This window comes from Camponotus vicinus, unplaced genomic scaffold (genome assembly GCF_025532165.1).
Source record: "Camponotus vicinus isolate PSW18456_S1 unplaced genomic scaffold, iyCamVici1.0 SCAF_3, whole genome shotgun sequence".
NCBI lineage: Eukaryota > Metazoa > Arthropoda > Insecta > Hymenoptera > Formicidae > Camponotus > Camponotus vicinus.
In genome coordinates, this window is record NW_028141967.1 from 14760382 (window position 1) to 14779977 (window position 19596).

The window sequence follows — 19596 nt, forward strand, 5'->3', positions numbered from 1 at the left end:
TTTCAATCGTTTATAACTCGAAAACTATTAGTGCCGCGACATTTTCGCTGAGGAAAAATCGTTTTTAAATTGGCCAGAGAATCTGCCTTTAAAATATCAAGCGTTAGTTTCGGGACACCCTGTATAATTAAAGAATTTTTATAAGTTTGTACTAAAGATAATTTTTCTCTTAAAAAATCTTTTCACTTAATTGAAATAATCAGAAAAGTTTTTCTATTTTTATTAATTAAATGATTTATAACATAAGAATGGACAAATAAATTTTCTTATGGAACTTTTATAGAATATTCTTCAAGACATTTATCTTTTATAGGTTTTGTATTCTGAGCAATAAGCGTTGGTCACTTCTATTTCTAATTGCAATGAGTTATTTAAATAATTGATTTTAATAATATTTCAAAATTCTAGGGCCAATAATACGAGCTAATTACTGAGGTCTAAATAAAATAAATACATATAATAATAAATTCGTTTAATAAAAACAAAAACGTTTCGACTTTACTTAGTCTTCTTCAGTAAGAAATATAATATAATAAAATCAGCGAAGTGAAATGATCCGTAAAACAAACGTTAGAGCGCTATAAATAAATAAAAAGAAGCCAATAGAAACCCATGTAATAGAGCATGTTTCTCCAGCACAAAAAATGATTAACCCGGAGTGACATTTGGCCTCCTATTCAAACAACTTTTTCGTTGGGAAGCGAGAAGCTCCTAATTTGAAACCGGCCATGACCAGCTGTGTCCGAGTTCATCACCTTCATGCTGTAATTGTATTATTACCATCCAAAAATTGTTATTGAAAATTAATTGAGATTGAATCAGAAAAAAGAAAATGAGTTAATTTAATAAACAATAATGAATTAATAAGCACTAAAATGATAAATATTATTCGTGATAAAATAAAAACTAATTGAAACGGTCAAGAAAAAATTAAAACTGCTTACATAAATTAATACACATGTCTCTACAAGTCTCAAGATATTCTTAAAGGCTTCCTATCATCTCGGAGTCAAGAACATAACTGTTAGTAAATGTCATGATGACAGTTAAATGTCAATAATATGTAGGTGACAAAAAATGAACACAAACTAACAATCATCCGTTGGACAACTCATTTAAAATATCATCATATGCGCTATCGAGTAATTCGGTGTCTGTATTATAATTAATACCATGTTTTTGTTCTTTAATATGTATCATTTCGGAGATGAGTCTCTTCCTGTAATTAGACTCTATGTCCAATATTTTAACATCTTCCCAATCCATGGTATGTTGTGTATTGAGAATATGTTCTGAGACCACCGAATGCCTCGAAGATTCTAACATAATATTCTTTGCGTGCTCCCTCAATCTAGTGCCTAATTGTCTTTTTGTTTGGCCCACATATGAGGCTTCGCAGTTTTTACAATTGATTCTATAAATGACATTGGACTTAGATGAATGATTGTTCTTGTCTTTTTGGACTTTAATAATTCTATCAAGTCTGTTGAGACAACGATACCCCACTAAAAATTCCGACCTTCTAATGTTAGATGCAACCAAATCTGAAATGTTATTAATGTAAGGAATGACAAAATAATTGTTATTGTTCTCATTCTCCGTGGTATTAATTGTCTGAGTTAATTTTTTGTTGTAAATCGTTTTTATTCTGCGATTGATTTAATTAAAAATTAAATGTATAGGGTAACCATTGCTCCGTGGTATTAATTGTCTGAGTTAATTTTTTGTTGTAAATCGTTTTTATTCTGCGATTGATTTAATTAAAAATTAAATGTATAGGGTAACCATTGCTCAACAGAATGTCTATGCAAATCTCTATATTTTTCTTGTGGAATATGTGGTGAGATAGCAGCATTGCTCTATCAACGAGGTTATAAATCGTTCCAATTTTATGGCAATTAGGATGGTTGGAAAAGAAAGATAATAATCTCCCTGAAAAAGTTTTTTTGTGGAACCAGTCAATGTAAATAGTTGTTGATAATCTTAATATTTAAATCTAGAAAACTAATGCTACGATCCACCTCATACTCCACTGTAAATTGTAATCTTTCGTGATAACCGTTAAATTTGTTCAAAATGTTGGTGACTTCACTAACGGGTGCAACTAAAATGATGTCATCAACATAGCGGTGGTAAATTGAAATACCCAAATCCAAAGTGTTGAGTATCGATTCCTCCAAATCTTGCATTACAATATTCGCTATAATAGGAGATAATGGCGAGCTCATAGGAGTCCCATGAGATTGTTTATAAATATTGTCATTAAAAGTAAAATATGTGGAAGGCCAAACAAAAAGACAATTAGGCACTAGATTGAGGGAGCACGCAAAGAATATTATGTTAGAATCTTCGAGGCATTCGGTGGTCTCAGAACATATTCTCAATACACAACATACCATGGATTGGGAAGATATTAAAATATTGGACATAGAGTCTAATTACAGGAAGAGACTCATCTCCGAAATGATACATATTAAAGAACGAAAACATGGTATTAATTATAATACAGACACCGAATTACTCGATAGCGCATATGATGATATTTTAAATGAGTTGTCCAACGGATGATTGTTAGTTTGTGTTCATTTTTTGTCACCTACATATTATTGACATTTAACTGTTATCATGACATTTACCAACAGTTATGTTCTTGACTCCGAGATGATAGGAAGCCTTTAAGAATATCTTGAGACTTGTAGAGACATGTGTATTAATTTATGTAAGCAGTTTTAATTTTTTCTTGACCGTTTCAATTAGTTTTTATTTTATCACGAATAATATTTATCATTTTAGTGCTTATTAATTCATTATTGTTTATTAAATTAACTCATTTTCTTTTTTCTGATTCAATCTCAATTAATTTTCAATAACAATTTTTGGATGGTAATAATACAATTACAGCATGAAGGTGATGGACTCGGACACAGCTGGTCATGGCCGGTTTCAAATTAGGAGCTTCTCGCTTCCCAACGAAAAAGTTGTTTGAATAGGAGGCCAAATGTCACTCCGGGTTAATCATTTTTTGTGCTGGAGAAACATGCTCTATTACATGGGTTTCTATTGGCTTCTTTTTATTTATTTATAGCGCTCTAACGTTTGTTTTACGGATCATTTCACTTCGCTGATTTTATTATATTATATTTCTTACTGAAGAAGACTAAGTAAAGTCGAAACGTTTTTGTTTTTATTAAACGAATTTATTATTATATGTATTTATTTTATTTAGACCTCAGTAATTAGCTCGTATTATTGGCCCTAGAATTTTTAATTTTTATTATTGCTTTGCAACACACGAGCAGTATTAATATTATTATTGTTTAATTTTCGTTTTAATAATAATATTTAATAATAATATTTCAATAATATTAATAAAAAATCAATTATTTAAATAACTCATTGCAATTAGAAATAGAAGTGATCAACGCTTCAACCATCTGCAACCATCTCCAACCATCTGCATTGCCGAGCGAGAAATCTTTTGTCATGTAGAAGAATTTTCATAATCCATCGTGATGAGAAGTACTACGATAATCGGGACAGATTTTATCCGGAGAGATTTTTGAGAAAAAACAATAAGATGTATCACAATTCATTTCATTAGATGCCATTTGGATTAATCAAGAATGTGCATAGTCTAAAGATTCGCTATATTGAAAATACTCTTGTTAGCTCATTTGTTAGTCCAATACAAACTGAAATTATGTGCAAAATTACCGTCTTCTTCTTTCTTCTGAAAAATGCAATAAATATACCGGAAGGCGGATTCTGGTTGAATATACAGCGTAGAAATGATATGCGTATCTCACATTCCGCATAGAAAAATTTTGAAATTTAATTAGAATTAAACACCTCATAAGAATCATTAATTCCGGGAAATCTTTAAAAATTTGAATCAGAATTATAATTCAGACTATTAGCCTTTTACTAATATTCCTTAACAAATAATATAACATAATAATATATGTATGTAAATTGCAAATCTAAGCATTTTTTATTTGTTTTCTTTAATGTTGTTTTCTCTAATGTTCTCCAAATTATTTTCCAATTTCTATTATCTACATTACAATTAAGTAATATATTTAAAACGTTTTGCCTAGATAGAAATTTACATCAATTAGTACTAATTGATTCTTAATTTTTATTAAAGATATAAGAAACGTATAAGAAACGTGGACATTAAAAATTGTGATAATTTAACAACTCGCTACGAGCTGTTAATTTATTAAGGAATATTTCAGCAAAATAATGATAGCAAAATATTATTTTTATATTAATAAGTTATCAATAAACACATTTTATTACTATGTAAAAGATACGAAAAATTTCGATTTTTTTTAAATACAAAATTTATAATTTACATATTTATTAAATTTAAAAATCAAAACACATATAAGCGAAATAATATAACATTGATTGATTATACATCATTATTTTATAAGAATCTACTTTTATTTACTATCTCATCAATACGACAAGATTAATTTTATTAATATAATTTGATACAACTGTTTTAATTTTCATTTCCGATTTTCGAATCTTTTCAAATATCGGAAATGAAAATGAAAGCAGTTGTATTAAATTATTTCGAAAAATTTCGTGAAAAAATATAGAAATCGAATAAAAAATAATGCGTATCATCTCATGAATTCTCAAAGATGAGAGATGATAAACCAAGAATCTTGAGAATTCTCTACAAAAGATAAAAATTAAAACAACATGTATTACATTATTATATGTATGTATCTTTTCAAATTTATATATGTATGTTTTTCAGAAAGATTCATATTCCAATTTTGTATTTAGCATTACTTTCGATCATCTGCTTATAAATCATTTTCTCTTATAAATAAAATATTACCTCTAGCTAAATATTAAATAACTACATTTAATTAATTCAATATATAATTGAATATAACCTTCACTTGGAATTTATATGTAAATCTCTATATATAAAAATGAATATTTGTTTGTTTGTGTCTTATAGGAAGCCACAGTTTAGCTCTAATCATATAGGTTGCTTCGGATGAAATGATCTATGAACTCCTGGGAAGGTTTTAGTCAACATTACCGTAATGATACGTGAAGCAGTGTTCCGTTACGATGCGTTTTTATCATTTTTTGACACTTCAATAAGAAAAAATGAGCACAGAATTGTTATAACGAGTTCTCCTTAAATTCGATTTTTGTAGGCGTAGCAGCGCGCGCAGGGTACAGCTAGTTATTTATAAATATACTCGAATTTATATGCAAGTTTTTTGTTAAAAGAAAAGAAAACTTTTTATGCCCTTGTGCAGCGACTTTATTGTGTCCTTTGATTTGATATAAATGACAGTATTGCTTTTGTCTATTATATACAATAACAATATGCTTCAACGGCTAGAGCAGGAATCACTATAAAGGTTTTACTATAAAGAAACGTTGTGAAAAATGCGGCGGTTATACTGCGAGTAAAAGAAACAAAAGAAGACTTATCCAGAAAGAGATATAGATAGATCGATATAGTCGATAGATCTACGCGTAGCGACATGGAACTAATACGCCATCTTAACCGCGAAATATAAAAATTATTTTTTTTTTTTTTATTATATCTAACATTTTTTATAAGTGTACTTGAATTTACATGTAAGTTATTTATAAGTGTAAAAACATACTTTCGATATCATCAAGATTTATCCTCTTTTGCGCAGAAATTTATTTATTAAAATTTATTATTGGATATTAATTTGCATTTCATAATCGATCAATTAATTCTGTAAAGTTTCTATATTATTATGCATATTATGTTTTTATTATGTATCATGATGCACATTTCGTACATAAATTCAAATTCCTTGACATAAATGATGCAATCTAAAATTCCCGTATCTCTTCATAAGATTCTTCGTGCAATTATACATATATTGAAATTAAATACGGCCTTTATTTCTATTATTCTGAAAGATCGAGATAATATTTATAATACTTATTCTAAGAGCACAGGAACTATATAAAATTTGCATACTTGTGTTAATTGCATATACACATACACTCCCGCGCACGCGTGCACGCACACGCACATACATACACAGAGATATACATATATACACAATTAATATATGTGTTCCACTTTAGTATTACTTTTAATTTTTTATAATTTATAATAATAATTATAATAATAACTTTGAAATGAATTAAAAGTGGAGGGGGAAATACATACCAAAGCTCCATATGATTTACAACTAATACCGTTCCTGAATTTAAGCGTCTTACATTTTCGCGAGAAGCTTAGATGCTATAAAACAAAAGGAGTGGAGATGGCATTAATTAAAATCGAAAAATGCAAACAGGCCACGAATTTAGACATAAATAATAATTTTGTGACTAGTCGGAAATTGCATCTTAAGTATTGTGCATGCTATTCATGATACTAATCATAAGTAAAAAATGTCAGTATTTTATTCTTAACTACTTTATTTTATCATGTTTTTAAATTAATAAATTAAAATCAATAAATTAAATCATTTAAATTCTTAACTACTTTGTTTTATCATGTTTTTAAATCAATTGACCGAAGAAAGAAAATCAAGACAAGATATATTTATGCAAATATTGATAATCATCAGCTATCAAAAAAAATTTACAAGAACTGATATTTCTCTTTTTAAACCATTAAAGCGATTATTTATGTTAATCATTCTTGACTTTTATACTGCATAAACTTGATTGAGCTCTTAAACAAAAAAATTATTTTGTATGTAAAAGAGAATTATACTTAATTACAGAATCCGTCCTTCCAAGAAAATAATTATTGCTCTTCGACGCAATTTATTCATACATATATATACACACACACACACACACACACACACACACACACACATATACAGGGTGAATCCTAAAAAGTAGTAAGTATTGCAATGGTAGATTCAGGCCATACAAATAAGAGAAGAAATTCATATAAACATATAAACAAAACATCCATTAACAACGTCGAGATACTTCGTCAACGTGTTGAAAAAGTGGTTGCCGGGAAATTCGAGCAATACTCGGAATTTTTGAAAAAGTCAGACAATCTATGATGAGACGTGTTGAAGCCTGTATTCAAGTTAGAGGTAGTCATTTTGAGCACTTTCTGTTACCTTAACTATCTTAATTCTGTTGAAAACTAAAAGAAGCTATAACTTGAAAACAAGATCATATCGGACATATGTTTATATGAACTTTTTCTCTTATTTTTGTGTCCTGAATCCACCATTGCAATACTTCCCACTTTTTAGGATACACCCTATATACATACATACATATACAAGCATGTGATATTATTATATATGTTGCTAATTATATCATTAATTATTACTAATCATTACTATAATAAATACAATAATGTATTAATTAGAATTAACGTAGCATATCTTTAAATTGCAATAACTTGTAAAAGAAAACAATAAAGAACTTTGTTTCTCTAATTGCAGCGAGTCATATCACAGAAGTTTACAAGGATGCAAAAACGGCGCAAATCTTATACTGTTTAGTGTCATTAACTACTATACAATTCTAGAAGGAAAAAATGTCGATACAACTATATAATATAAAAAATAACATTATACTAAAGTATCCTACTAATATAATATAAAAAAACATATATATATATAAATTATAGTTTTTTCGGCAATATATTTTTTCTGAAATAATTTTTTATCATTGAAAAATGGAAAAAGAAAAATAATCTTAAGAATTTTTATTGAATTTTTCAATGAATTTGACTTTAATTTATATATATATATATATATATATATATATATATACCCTGTATAGTTACACCCTGTATGTATATATATATACAGGGCGATCCTGAAAAACGTTATGTCTTTAAAATGACGTATTCCTGACACCATTCTAAGACAATTTTTCCTTTACCAAAATTTGATTTGAAGCGTAGTTTTTGAATTATGAGCAAAAATAGTTAGTAAATCACGCGTCGGGTACAGAAGGCAGGCAGGAGCGGCGCGGCGTGCCGCGAGCGCGGGCGCAGCTGACCGCCCGACGGGTGATTATCACCGCATGAGTCGCTAACTATTTTATCTTATAACATAAAATTATGCTTTAAATAAAATTTTGGTAAAGAAGAAAATGTCTTAGAATTACGTCAGAAATACGTGTTCCTTAAAATAACGTTATTTTAATAATGAAAAGTTGTTCCGGATCGCCGGCCGTCCGACGTTGCAATCAGCTGATTGCTACACGCGATGTGTGTATGGCGGAGTGTGTGCGTAAGAGAGAGAGAGAGAGAGAGAGAGAGAGAGAGAGAGAGAGAGAGAAAGACAGAGAGAGGGAGGGTAGGAGGGACAGACATTCATACACACGCACGCACTTTTTTTCTCGCTCTCTTTCTCTCTTTTACGCAACACTCATACACTCTCTTATTCAGTCCCTCACTCACACTCTCTCGGTCACTCACTCACTCACTCACCTGCTTACTCACTTGCTCACTCACCTTGTAGCAGCGTAGCGAATCTTCATGCTATGTATTGTTATCTGCTGCACGGTTATGATTGCTAGAGATGCGCGACACATCGAAATTTTTTCGATTATTAGTCTCACACTCGATTGACACAATACAGATTACACGATAACGAGTTTACTGTTTATTCACTCACTATTGATTTATCGATACCAAAAATTACTTTCAAAGAAACGCGAATGCAAACAGCACATGACTCAACGCGAAGCGACGGACCGCGGAGACTGCGCGTCCACAAGAATTATGTTGCCAGAAACGCGACATCTAACAAACGACTTGCGCGTGGCGCGTGATTGACGCGAGATAAGACGAATGTAATTAAAATTACATTATTCTTGCGATTGACTTAAATCTTCGCATCGTGAATGCAATAATTTCGAAAACGTAATAACGTACAACACATGCTTTTTAAAATAATAATTATTTATTATAATTAGAAATAGTTATTATTTATAATAAATAATTAATTTTTTAAGTATGTTATTATACGTTTCATGTTTTCTACCGCATTCGCAATGCGAAGGTTTTAGCCGATCGTTCGTCTTATCTCGCGTCAATCACGCGCCACGCGCAAGTCGTTTGTTAGATGTCGCGTGTCGCGTTTCTCATCAACGCAACATAACTCTTGTGGTCGCGCAGTCTCCGCGGTCCGTCGCTTCGCGTCGAGTCATGTGTTGTTTGCATTCGCGTTTCTTTGAAAGTAATTTTTGGTATCGATAAATCAATAGTGAGTGAATAAACAGTAAACTCGTTATCGTGTAATCTGTATTGTGTCAATCGAGTGTGAGACTAATAATCGAAAAAATTTCGATGTGTCGCGCATCTCTAGCAATCATAATCGTGCAGCAGATAACAACAATACATAGCATGAAGATTCGCTACGCTGCTACAAGGTGAGTAAGCAAGTGAGTAAGCAGGTGAGTGAGTGAGTGAGTGACCGAGAGAGTGTGAGTGAGAGCCTGAATGAGAGAGTGTATGAGTGTTGCGTAAAAGAGAGAAAGAGAGCGAGAAAAAAAGTGCGTGCGTGTGTATGAATGGCTGTCCCTCCTACCCTCCCTCTCTCTCTCTCTTTCTTTCTCTCTCTCTCTCTCTCTCTCTTACGCACACACTCCGCCATACACACATCGCGTGTAGCAATCAGCTGATTGCAACGTCGGACGGCCGGCGATCCGGAACAACTTTTCATTATTATAATAACGTTATTTTAAGGAACACGTATTTCTGACGTAATTCTAAGACATTTTCTTCTTTACCAAAATTTTATTTAAAGCATAATTTTATGTTATAAGATAAAATAGTTAGCGACTCATGCGGTGATAATCACCCGTCGGGCGGTCAGCTGCGCCCGCGCTCGCGGCACGCCGCGCCGCTCCTGCCTGCCTTCTGTACCCGACGCGTGATTTACTAACTATTTTTGCTCATAATTCAAAAACTACGCTTCAAATCAAATTTTGGTAAAGGAAAAATTGTCTTAGAATGGTGTCAGGAATACGTCATTTTAAAGACATAACGTTTTTCAGGATCGCCCTGTATATATATATATATATATATATATATATATATATATATATATATATATACAGGGTGTTGAAAAAAAAAGGGTCACACATTTTGATAGCAGGTAGTATTGATCAAAACAAGAAGAAAAGGTCTAATTAACATGGATCCTAAGACTAATATCTTCAAAGATACAAGCTATTTTGTTATTTGAGCTCTTTACTCAATAATTACCGCTTTATTAAGCATTATAGAAAAAAATGGTTCAAAACTTTCAAACTTTTGACTTCGATTTTTAATCAGGAATAACGCTATTTGCTCCGTGGGCGCTTTTTCAGTTACACCCTGTATATATATATATGTATATATACAGGGTGACCCATTTTAACTTAGGCAGCCAAATAACTCGAAAAATAAGCACACTACGAAAAAATGTTTAGAATCAAAATTTTGTCATTTCGAGGGGGACGTACAATGACGTTAAAATGAGCCCCCCACCCCTCCCCCTGGGCGGTGAGGGGGGGCAAGTTTGAAATCTTAAATGGGAACCCCTATTTTTTATTGCATATTCGGAATCTTTGGCTAAAAACACATACAATTTGTCTGAAACATTTTTCTCGATTCATGATAGATGGCGCTGTAATCGACGAAATTCAATTTCTTCGATTTCTCTTACTGAGAACCCATGCTTACGATTCTGCAATAAATTAACAATAAAAATACCACGTTTTCATTGTTAATACTCGAAATTAGTCTTAAAACAAACTTCTCATTATTTTTTATTACTCATTAATTACTTCTCAAGAAACTGCTTTTAGCGTAACCTGCCCTTTAGGCAACTTGAATGGTCCAAAGTACCGAGACATTTTGGACTTTCCATCTGATGGAGTTCCTCTAAGTATCCCTCCAAAATTTTGTCCATTTAGTGCCAAAGTCACAAGTGTTTATGTATTTTTTTAACATTTGTACTCTGATAAAATTCTGGTAAAATGGCAAATTATACGCCTACAGAAGTAGTCGATATTCTTATAACCTTTGGCGAATGTGGTAGAAATTACAGACTTACTGCCCGTACTTATGCGGAGCGATTCCCAAATCGCCGCCATCCTACTGATCAACAAATTATAAACATTGAAAGGAGATCTCGTAATAATCCACTTCATCGCGAAAGGCGAAGGAATAGACTTCATAATAATAATGACCCTAGATTGCTCGCAGTTTTGGCTATGGTTCATCAAAATCCCCATATTAGTACCCGTCAAATAGAACGAGAACTGGGAATCCCTCAAACTACGGCACATAGATTGTTACGATCAGTCAATTACCATCCGTATCATATTACTCTGGTACAGGAATTAAGTGAGGCCGACTACGTACTCAGAGTACAATTTTGTAGATGGGCTCTTGAGATGTTAGATCAGAATCCAGATTTTTTTAGTAATGTTTGTTTCAGTGATGAAGCAACATTCATCAGCAATGGTAGTCTCAATAGGCATAATTGCCACTATTGGTCACCAGAAAATCCACATTGGTATCGTGAGGTGCTTAATCAACATCGTTGGAGTTTATATGTATGGGTAGGCATTTGCAATGGCCAAGTCATTGGACCTCATTTTTTTGAACGTCCAATTAATAGTCCAATGTATTTAGAATTCCTTGAAAATGATTTGCCAGCATACCTAGAGAATGTTCCCCTTGCAGTTAGACTAAATTTATGGTATCAACAAGATGGTGCTCCTGCTCATTATGCTCGTATTGTACGGATGTTTTTGAATCAAAGGTTCCCAAATCGGTGGATAGGGCGGGGTGGACCAGTTCTGTGGCCTCCGAGATCACCGGATTTGAACCCCCTTGATTTCTTTTTATGGGGATACGTTAAAGATGCAGTGTATAGTAAAGCTCCAACGACAAGATTGAATATGATGGAAAGAATAAGAAGAGCTTGTGAAGCTATAACTCCTTTAATGCTAGAAAATGTACAACGTAACTTTCGCTGTCGATTACTGTTATCCTTAGAAAATAATGGTGCACACTTTGAGCATCTCCTCCATGCGGAGAGAGCTGATAACAATGCAATCTTGCCTTAACTGGTTGGGTCACCACACGACCTTGCCTTCACTGGCTGGGTCACTACTTGACCTTGCCTTAACTGGTTGGGTCACCACACGACCTTGCCTTCACTGGCTGGGTCACTACTTGACCTTGCCTTAACTGGTTGGGTCACCACACGACCTTGCCTTCACTGGCTGGGTCACTACTTGACCTTGCCTTAACTGGTTGGGTCACCACACGACCTTGCCTTCACTGGCTGGGTCACCACACGACCTTGCCTTCACTGGCTGGGTTACCACACGTTCAAGCACCCCGAATTGTGAGAGGCGAGGGGACTCACGTTAATCAAGCACCCCGAAGGGAACAGAAAACTGCTACGTCCACGACGTTGTTCCTGGGTTACGCTAAAAGCAGTTTCTTGAGAAGTAATTAATGAGTAATAAAAAATAATGAGAAGTTTGTTTTAAGACTAATTTCGAGTATTAACAATGAAAACGTGGTATTTTTATTGTTAATTTATTGCAGAATCGTAAGCATGGGTTCTCAGTAAGAGAAATCGAAGAAATTGAATTTCGTCGATTACAGCGCCATCTATCATGAATCGAGAAAAATGTTTCAGACAAATTGTATGTGTTTTTAGCCAAAGATTCCGAATATGCAATAAAAAATAGGGGTTCCCATTTAAGATTTCAAACTTGCCCCCCCTCACCGCCCAGGGGGAGGGGTGGGGGGGCTCATTTTAACGTCATTGTACGTCCCCCTCGAAATGACAAAATTTTGATTCTAAACATTTTTTCGTAGTGTGCTTATTTTTCGAGTTATTTGGCTGCCTAAGTTAAAATGGGTCACCCTGTATATATACAGAGTGTGTCATTTTAAGTGATGCAGCTGAATATCTCTTAAAGTAAAAGAGATTGAGAAAAATGTTTCAGACAATAGTTGTATGGTTTTGAGGATGACATAAGACGGTGCCATTAGTTTGACCTTGAAGAGTCAGCTGAAAGTCACGTGAAGGTTACCTCCAACTTTCTAAATGGGATACCCTATATGCTTTTACATATTCTTGTAGCTCATCTCGAGAACTTTCCAAAACACTATAATTAAGTTAGTTTTCATTAAGTACTTTTCGAGTTATGAGGTTTGAAATCATTTCTTAATTTTACATAAACCGTAAAATATCTTGTAAAATATTCATTTTTCGATTATCTAAACTTAATACTTTTATGTACAAAATAATGAGAGGAATCAATTGGTGTAAAGAAAACACATAATTGTTTCGAAGAAAAAATATGTAATTTGCAATTAACAATTATATTTTTTTTCTTAAAAATAACTATGTGTTTTCTTTACACCAATTGATTCCTGTCACTATTTTGTACATAAAAATATTAAGTTAAGATAATCGAAAAATGAATATTTTACAAGATATTTTACGGTTTATGTAAAATTAAGAAATGATTTCAAGCTTTATAACTCAAAAAGTACTTGAGGGAAAAATATTTTATTATATTGTTTTAGGAAGCTCTCGAATTAAGCTACAAGAATATGCAATAAAAAATAGGGGGTTCCATTTAAGAAATTGACGATGACCTTCACGTGACCTTCAAATGACTCTCCAAGGTCAAATCATTGCCACCATCTGATGGCCCCCTTCAAGCCATATAACTTTTGTTTGAAACATTTTTTTATTTAACGCACTGTTTCGGAGATATTTGAGCGTATTATTTAAAATGGGATCCTCTGTATATATATATATATATATATATATATATATATATATACAGGGTGTTTCATTTTAATCCGACCAGTCGAATATCTCGAAAACCAAGCCCGGGAGAGAAAAATATTTCAGACAAAAGTTGTTTGGTTTCGAGGGGGCCATAAGATGGTGATAATGATTTGACCTTGAACAGTCATTTGAAGGTCACATAAAGGTCACCTTAAATTTCTTAAATGGAATACCCTATATATTTTTGCACATTCTTGTAGCTGACATCGAGAGCTTTCCAAAACACTATAATTGAGTACCTTTTCGTTAAGTACTTTTTGAGTTATGAGGCTTGAAATAATTTCTTAATTCTACATAAACCGTAAAATATCTAGTAAAATATTCATTTTTCGATTATCTTACCTTAATACTTTTACGTACAAAATAATGAGAGGAATCAATTGGTGTAAAGAAAACACATAGTTGTTTTGAAGAAAAAATATGTAATTTGCAATTAACAATTCCATATTTTTTCTTAAAAACAACTATGTGTTTTCTTTACACCAATTGATTCCTCTCATTATTTTGTACATAAAAGTATTAAGGTAAGATAATCGAAAAATGAATATTTTACAAGATATTTTACGGTTTATGTAAAATTAAGAAATTATTTCAAGCATCATAACTCAAAAAGTACTTAACGGAAAGGTACTTAATTATAGTGTTTTGGAAAGCTCTCGAAATAAGCTACAAGAATGTACAAAAATATATAGGGTATTCCATTTAAAAAAATTGAAGTGACCTTCACGTGACCTTCAAATGACTCTTCAAGGTCAAACCAATGATACCATCTTATGGCCCCCTCGAAACCATACAACTTTTGTCTAAAACATTTTTCTCTATCTTGCTTATTTTTCGAGTTATTTGGCTGCCTAAGTTAAAATGGGTCACCCTGTATATATATGGCTTTTATCTTTTATTTTTAGCTTTTATTTTTCTTTACTAATATTGTTTTCAATATATCTATATAAAACATAAAACTTATAGATTACTTGATCTTAATTTCATATTTTTATATTAAAAATAAATAGCCAACATTTTACATTTTCTCCGTCTAAGTTCTTTTTTGTTTCGCTTAATTATTATTCAATATATGATGTCAATAAATCGATTAAAATCAAATTACTGTGGTCAATAATTTTATATCATCAACCGGTTTTTATAAATACAACACATAATAAGTACAACATATAAATACAACTGAAATATTCATGCGTATCAATTGAAGTATCGAAGTGTAAGGAAATACTAGAATCGGTGTATCTTACATTCCAAACCAATAAAATGAAAACTCTCGCACTTTTGGCGTGTTTCCTGGTAAGTGGAAAGCAATACATGAATTAGTCGTTTCTGAGACAATATGTGATCAAATGAAAGGAATAATTTTGCTATTTTTTTCTTTATTTAAATCATTAAAGAAAATATGCAATATTGTACTCCTACTTTTTCGCGCTCTTTTTGCACTCTGGAATTTTGATATATTATAACTACAATAGAATTTTTGTTTTTTAAAATTAAAAATTTGATTCTGTTAAATTTGATATCTCTCCATACAAATTTTTATAAACACTAACGTCGTATCTTTCTATATCATAATATGCAAATCATGTAACGATCTATTGTAATTGTCGCTAAATACGATTTTGGATTCCCATATTGATTCTTTTCTTTAATTATTATAATCCTATAGATACATGAAAAACTTAAGAAAACTTGTAAAAAATGTTGAATAAACTTCATATATACAGTAAGTCAACAAAATAAATTATAATTTATATAATAACAAAAAAAACCGTTATATAAAAATTTTTGTTTAAAATCTTTTATTGAAATTCGCATAAATCGAAAAAAATTCAAAACATTTGTAAACAAATTTGTAAATTTAATCCCTTATTTCTTAAAGACAATCTGCTCTGTTTCGAGAATTTGACATTTTATTTCACATATCAATTTAAAACTACAATAAAATCAATAAAAATAAAATTTTGTTTAGTTTAAATAAAATTATAGGGACAAAAAGTTGCTTATAAATAGATTATTTTCATTTTTAGTCTTCTTATTATCATTTATTCTACAATCGTTTATATATATATATATATATATATTTAATTATTGTTATATCATTATATGTTAATGCAAAGTTCTTAATTTTCTTAAATTATAGTGCCTAGTATTATACTACAAATTTATATATAAAAAATTATGCATAAATATATAAAATATTATTTTTTTAATTATGTCCAATATAATTGTATTCTATAATTATAATTTCTCAATATAATGTAATTTCTAATTTCTCAATATATTGTAATTTCCCAATTTTCTATTTTCTACAATTCATGATAAAATTGAAGATAAATAGTACATAAATATATATATTTTATATATATATATATATATATATATATATATATATATGTATATATGTATAAATTATACATTTATTTATAATTTTATGTATCATATTAATATGTTAATGTATATATAATGTATACAACAATATATTTCTTGACACACACATGCGTGCGCACGCACGCGCATACACATTGATTTGTATGTACTTGAAAAGTTTCTTTTGTAAAAGTACTGATTCTGGTATTTTTCTATGTATTATCAATAAATATTTCTTTTTTAATACGAATAGATCAAAAATAAAGGCTTTTTTAAATAAATATGAAATATGTGTGCATTAAATGTAATTAGTCTGCTCAATAATATTTGAAATAACTTGTCAACATTGGAAACTAGAGATACAAATATAAAGTTAAATAATATTGATAATATTAAAAATAAGAATGATAATATATATAAGAATAATAATGATATACGTATGAATGATATCAGAAAATATAAAGATAGCAATTCTCTTTCTCCTTTATATTTTTCAGACAATTTCCTATGCTGTTGATCCTAAAGTAACACAGACGTACAATAATTATGCAAGTTGTACCAAAGAATTTAATGTGCAGGGTAAATATCGATAATGTCACAATTAAATATTGGAATTAAATAAATATAAACTATAAATTAAAAAATTATATTTATTGAATAAAAAATTTGTATTTCACAATTTTCAAATATAACTTTTATCATAAATATAATCACAATAGGCGTTTTCAAAACTCCTTAATATTTTTCTTTTAAAGTGGAAAAGAGAGCAAAGATATAATTTTTTCTCTTCAGACTAGTAATATTAATATATTAAAACTAATTTAATATACTACAAATTTTTTGCATTAACGATTATGCTTTGCAGAAGATAACATTAAACAAATAGTTATAAATAAATTGTTATATTTAAATAATTTTAAATAACTTTACATTTATATAAATTTAATTGTCAAATTATAAGCATACATGAAGTTGTATTATTAAATTTGTAATTCATATATTTTAGAATGGACACCGGAAGTAATTAAATGTATGTTGGAAAAGGACAATGTGGTACGTATGTATATACACATATAAAAATTAGAGAAACAAACTATAATATAAATAAAGTTAATAAAACATGATAAGGTATTTAGATATTTAGGTTCAAATAATAAAAGATATGAAAATGTTTCGTACCGAAGTAAAGAAGAAGTGATTTATTATTTTGTACAATAAATAAAATTAATTATAAATATGTCAAAATAATAAAAATTATAACATTTCTTTACTAATAATTCTTAATATAATTTTCAATATTAGCATATCGATTCTAACATTTATAATATTTAAATCATATTCAAATTTAAATTTTAATAAAATTTAATTTTAATTTGTTTCAAAATTTTGTTTAGCAGCATAATTATCGATTATTTTTACTCGCAACTAATTTGGAGTATCATTAACAATTAATTATTGACATGCTAATTTTCGTAATGAAAAAGAATTTGGAAAATTAAAATAATAATAGTATTAATAAAGTGGAAAATCTTAAAATTAATTGCGATACATAGTTAATTTATTTATGAAGAGAGAAATAAATTATTCCCTTATAAAACAACAACAGCAATGTATACATTTATATGATTGCAGACATATATTTATTATATAGGATGTCTGATAACTTTTTGCAATCCCGAAGTGTGAAGGTAGATCATATCAAATTAAGAAGAAAGGTCCTCTACTGTTTTGCGATATTCGCAATAATTAATGAAAAATTAATTAAAGAAGCTCAGCCAATCTGTGCAAGAATGAGCGCGCGGCGAAAAAGGCCGTCCCACTGTAACTTGATATTAAGCGCTCGACGAAGTGGTGGGCGGAGCTTATTCACTAAACGTAACGCTGAAACGCTGCGCGCCGCCATCATGTTTTGGAGAGCGTCCCCCATCGCTTCGTCGCGCGCCTAGTATCAAGTTACAGTGAGACGGCCTTTCTCGCCGCGCGCTTATACTTGCACGAATTGGCTGAGCTTCTTTAATTAATTTTTCGTTAATAACAATAGAGGACCTTCCTTCTTAATTTGAGTCAATCTACCTTCACCCTTCGGGATCGCAAAAAATTATCAGACTGTATAATTACAGATTTTTTAAAAATACATAATTTGAAATATTATTTGCGTGTGCGTGTGCGTGTGTGCGTGCGTGCGTGCGTGCGTGCGTGCGTGCGTGCGTGTGTGTGTGTGTGTGTGTGTGTGTGTGTGTGTGTGTGTGTGTGTGTGTGTGTGTGTGTGTGTGTGTGTGTGTGTGTGTGTAATAATACTTTTAAGCAATTGCTCTACTATTGGAATTGTCCACAATTAAAGTTCTCAAAAATGTGAAGTAAAAGCGATTGACAATTCCAGCAATGAGTTATTTACAAACTGATGTGATCTTTTACATTTTGTAAAGGAGACTAAAAGACATAAAAGATAATATTACATGTCTCATTTAATTTCATGAAATTTTTCGATCGTAATTTACAATTCTGTGTATCGTATAAATATAGTTTTTATATTAATTATACAAAAATATATATCTTCAATCGCTTTAATAGCATATTTTTTAAAAATATATATTATTTGAATGATTTTTGTAAACTTATATCTTCTTGAAATTTGTTAATAATAAATAAATAATACAATTTTATCGATCTTTCAGATCGACGAACAAGGTTTAATCAACAAAGAAAAACTTTTTGCTAATTATGATAAACTCATTTCCGATGCGGCCAAGTTGAAGGAAGCGAAAGACATCTCTTCCACATGTCTTCAGCAAGGTAAATAAAACATATAGATATTCAGTATATAGTAATTTTTTAATGATCTGTAATCTTTTTTCTTTACAATTAGAAATTATATTTAAAAGAAAATTTTCTTCTTCTGTATTATGAATAATATTAATAAATAAATAATTCTTCTGTATTATGAATAATTCATTAAAATTATACATAGTAATTATTTTGTAAAGCTAAATTATTTTCAACAACTTACTTTATTTCAAATTGCATATATTAATTGCATATTTTATATGAAGCCCAATCAGGAGGAAGCAATGATGAAAAGACTATGATGGCTGTACGGTGCGCAACACATGTATCAAAGCTATTCGATAAGCCTCAATAAAGGAAGAAAGTACATTTTTTCTCTTGCGTAGTATTCATATAAACTAATAAGTAATGTAGCAATCTCGCGTATATGATTAAATATTAATAATTCTGATTTTATAACTATACATTCTCGAAGATTATATATAAAATCTTCTTGTCTTATGAATTGTAATTAATTTTGTTGTATGCTTGTATTCAATAAAATATAACACTTAATCCTCTCTTAGAAATTATAAAAAAAACCTGTCTCCAGTATTAATATTAT

General features: G+C 30.4%; 3 protein-coding genes across 5 annotated transcripts in view; 1 reads left to right on the plus strand and 2 right to left on the minus strand.

The window, feature by feature from the left end:
• The window catches only part of Spri (Src homology 2 domain-containing protein sprint), a 323123-nt gene that overhangs the window by 214434 nt on the left and 89093 nt on the right, over positions 1-19596 (minus strand). The window lies entirely within an intron of this gene.
• LOC145969100 (uncharacterized) lies at positions 1096-2228 on the minus strand. The gene is made up of 2 exons (XM_083094957.1): positions 2015-2228; positions 1096-1544 (listed from the first exon to the last, which is right to left on the minus strand). Exons 1-2 carry the CDS (start codon positions 2226-2228, stop codon positions 1096-1098), a joined length of 663 nt encoding a protein of 220 aa, XP_082951083.1.
• Positions 15026-19547, plus strand: LOC145968553 (uncharacterized). Its single transcript, XM_083094111.1, has 5 exons — positions 15026-15134; positions 16706-16787; positions 17215-17261; positions 18884-19001; positions 19259-19547. Exons 1-5 carry the CDS (start codon positions 15102-15104, stop codon positions 19345-19347), a joined length of 369 nt encoding a protein of 122 aa, XP_082950237.1. The 5' UTR covers positions 15026-15101; the 3' UTR covers positions 19348-19547.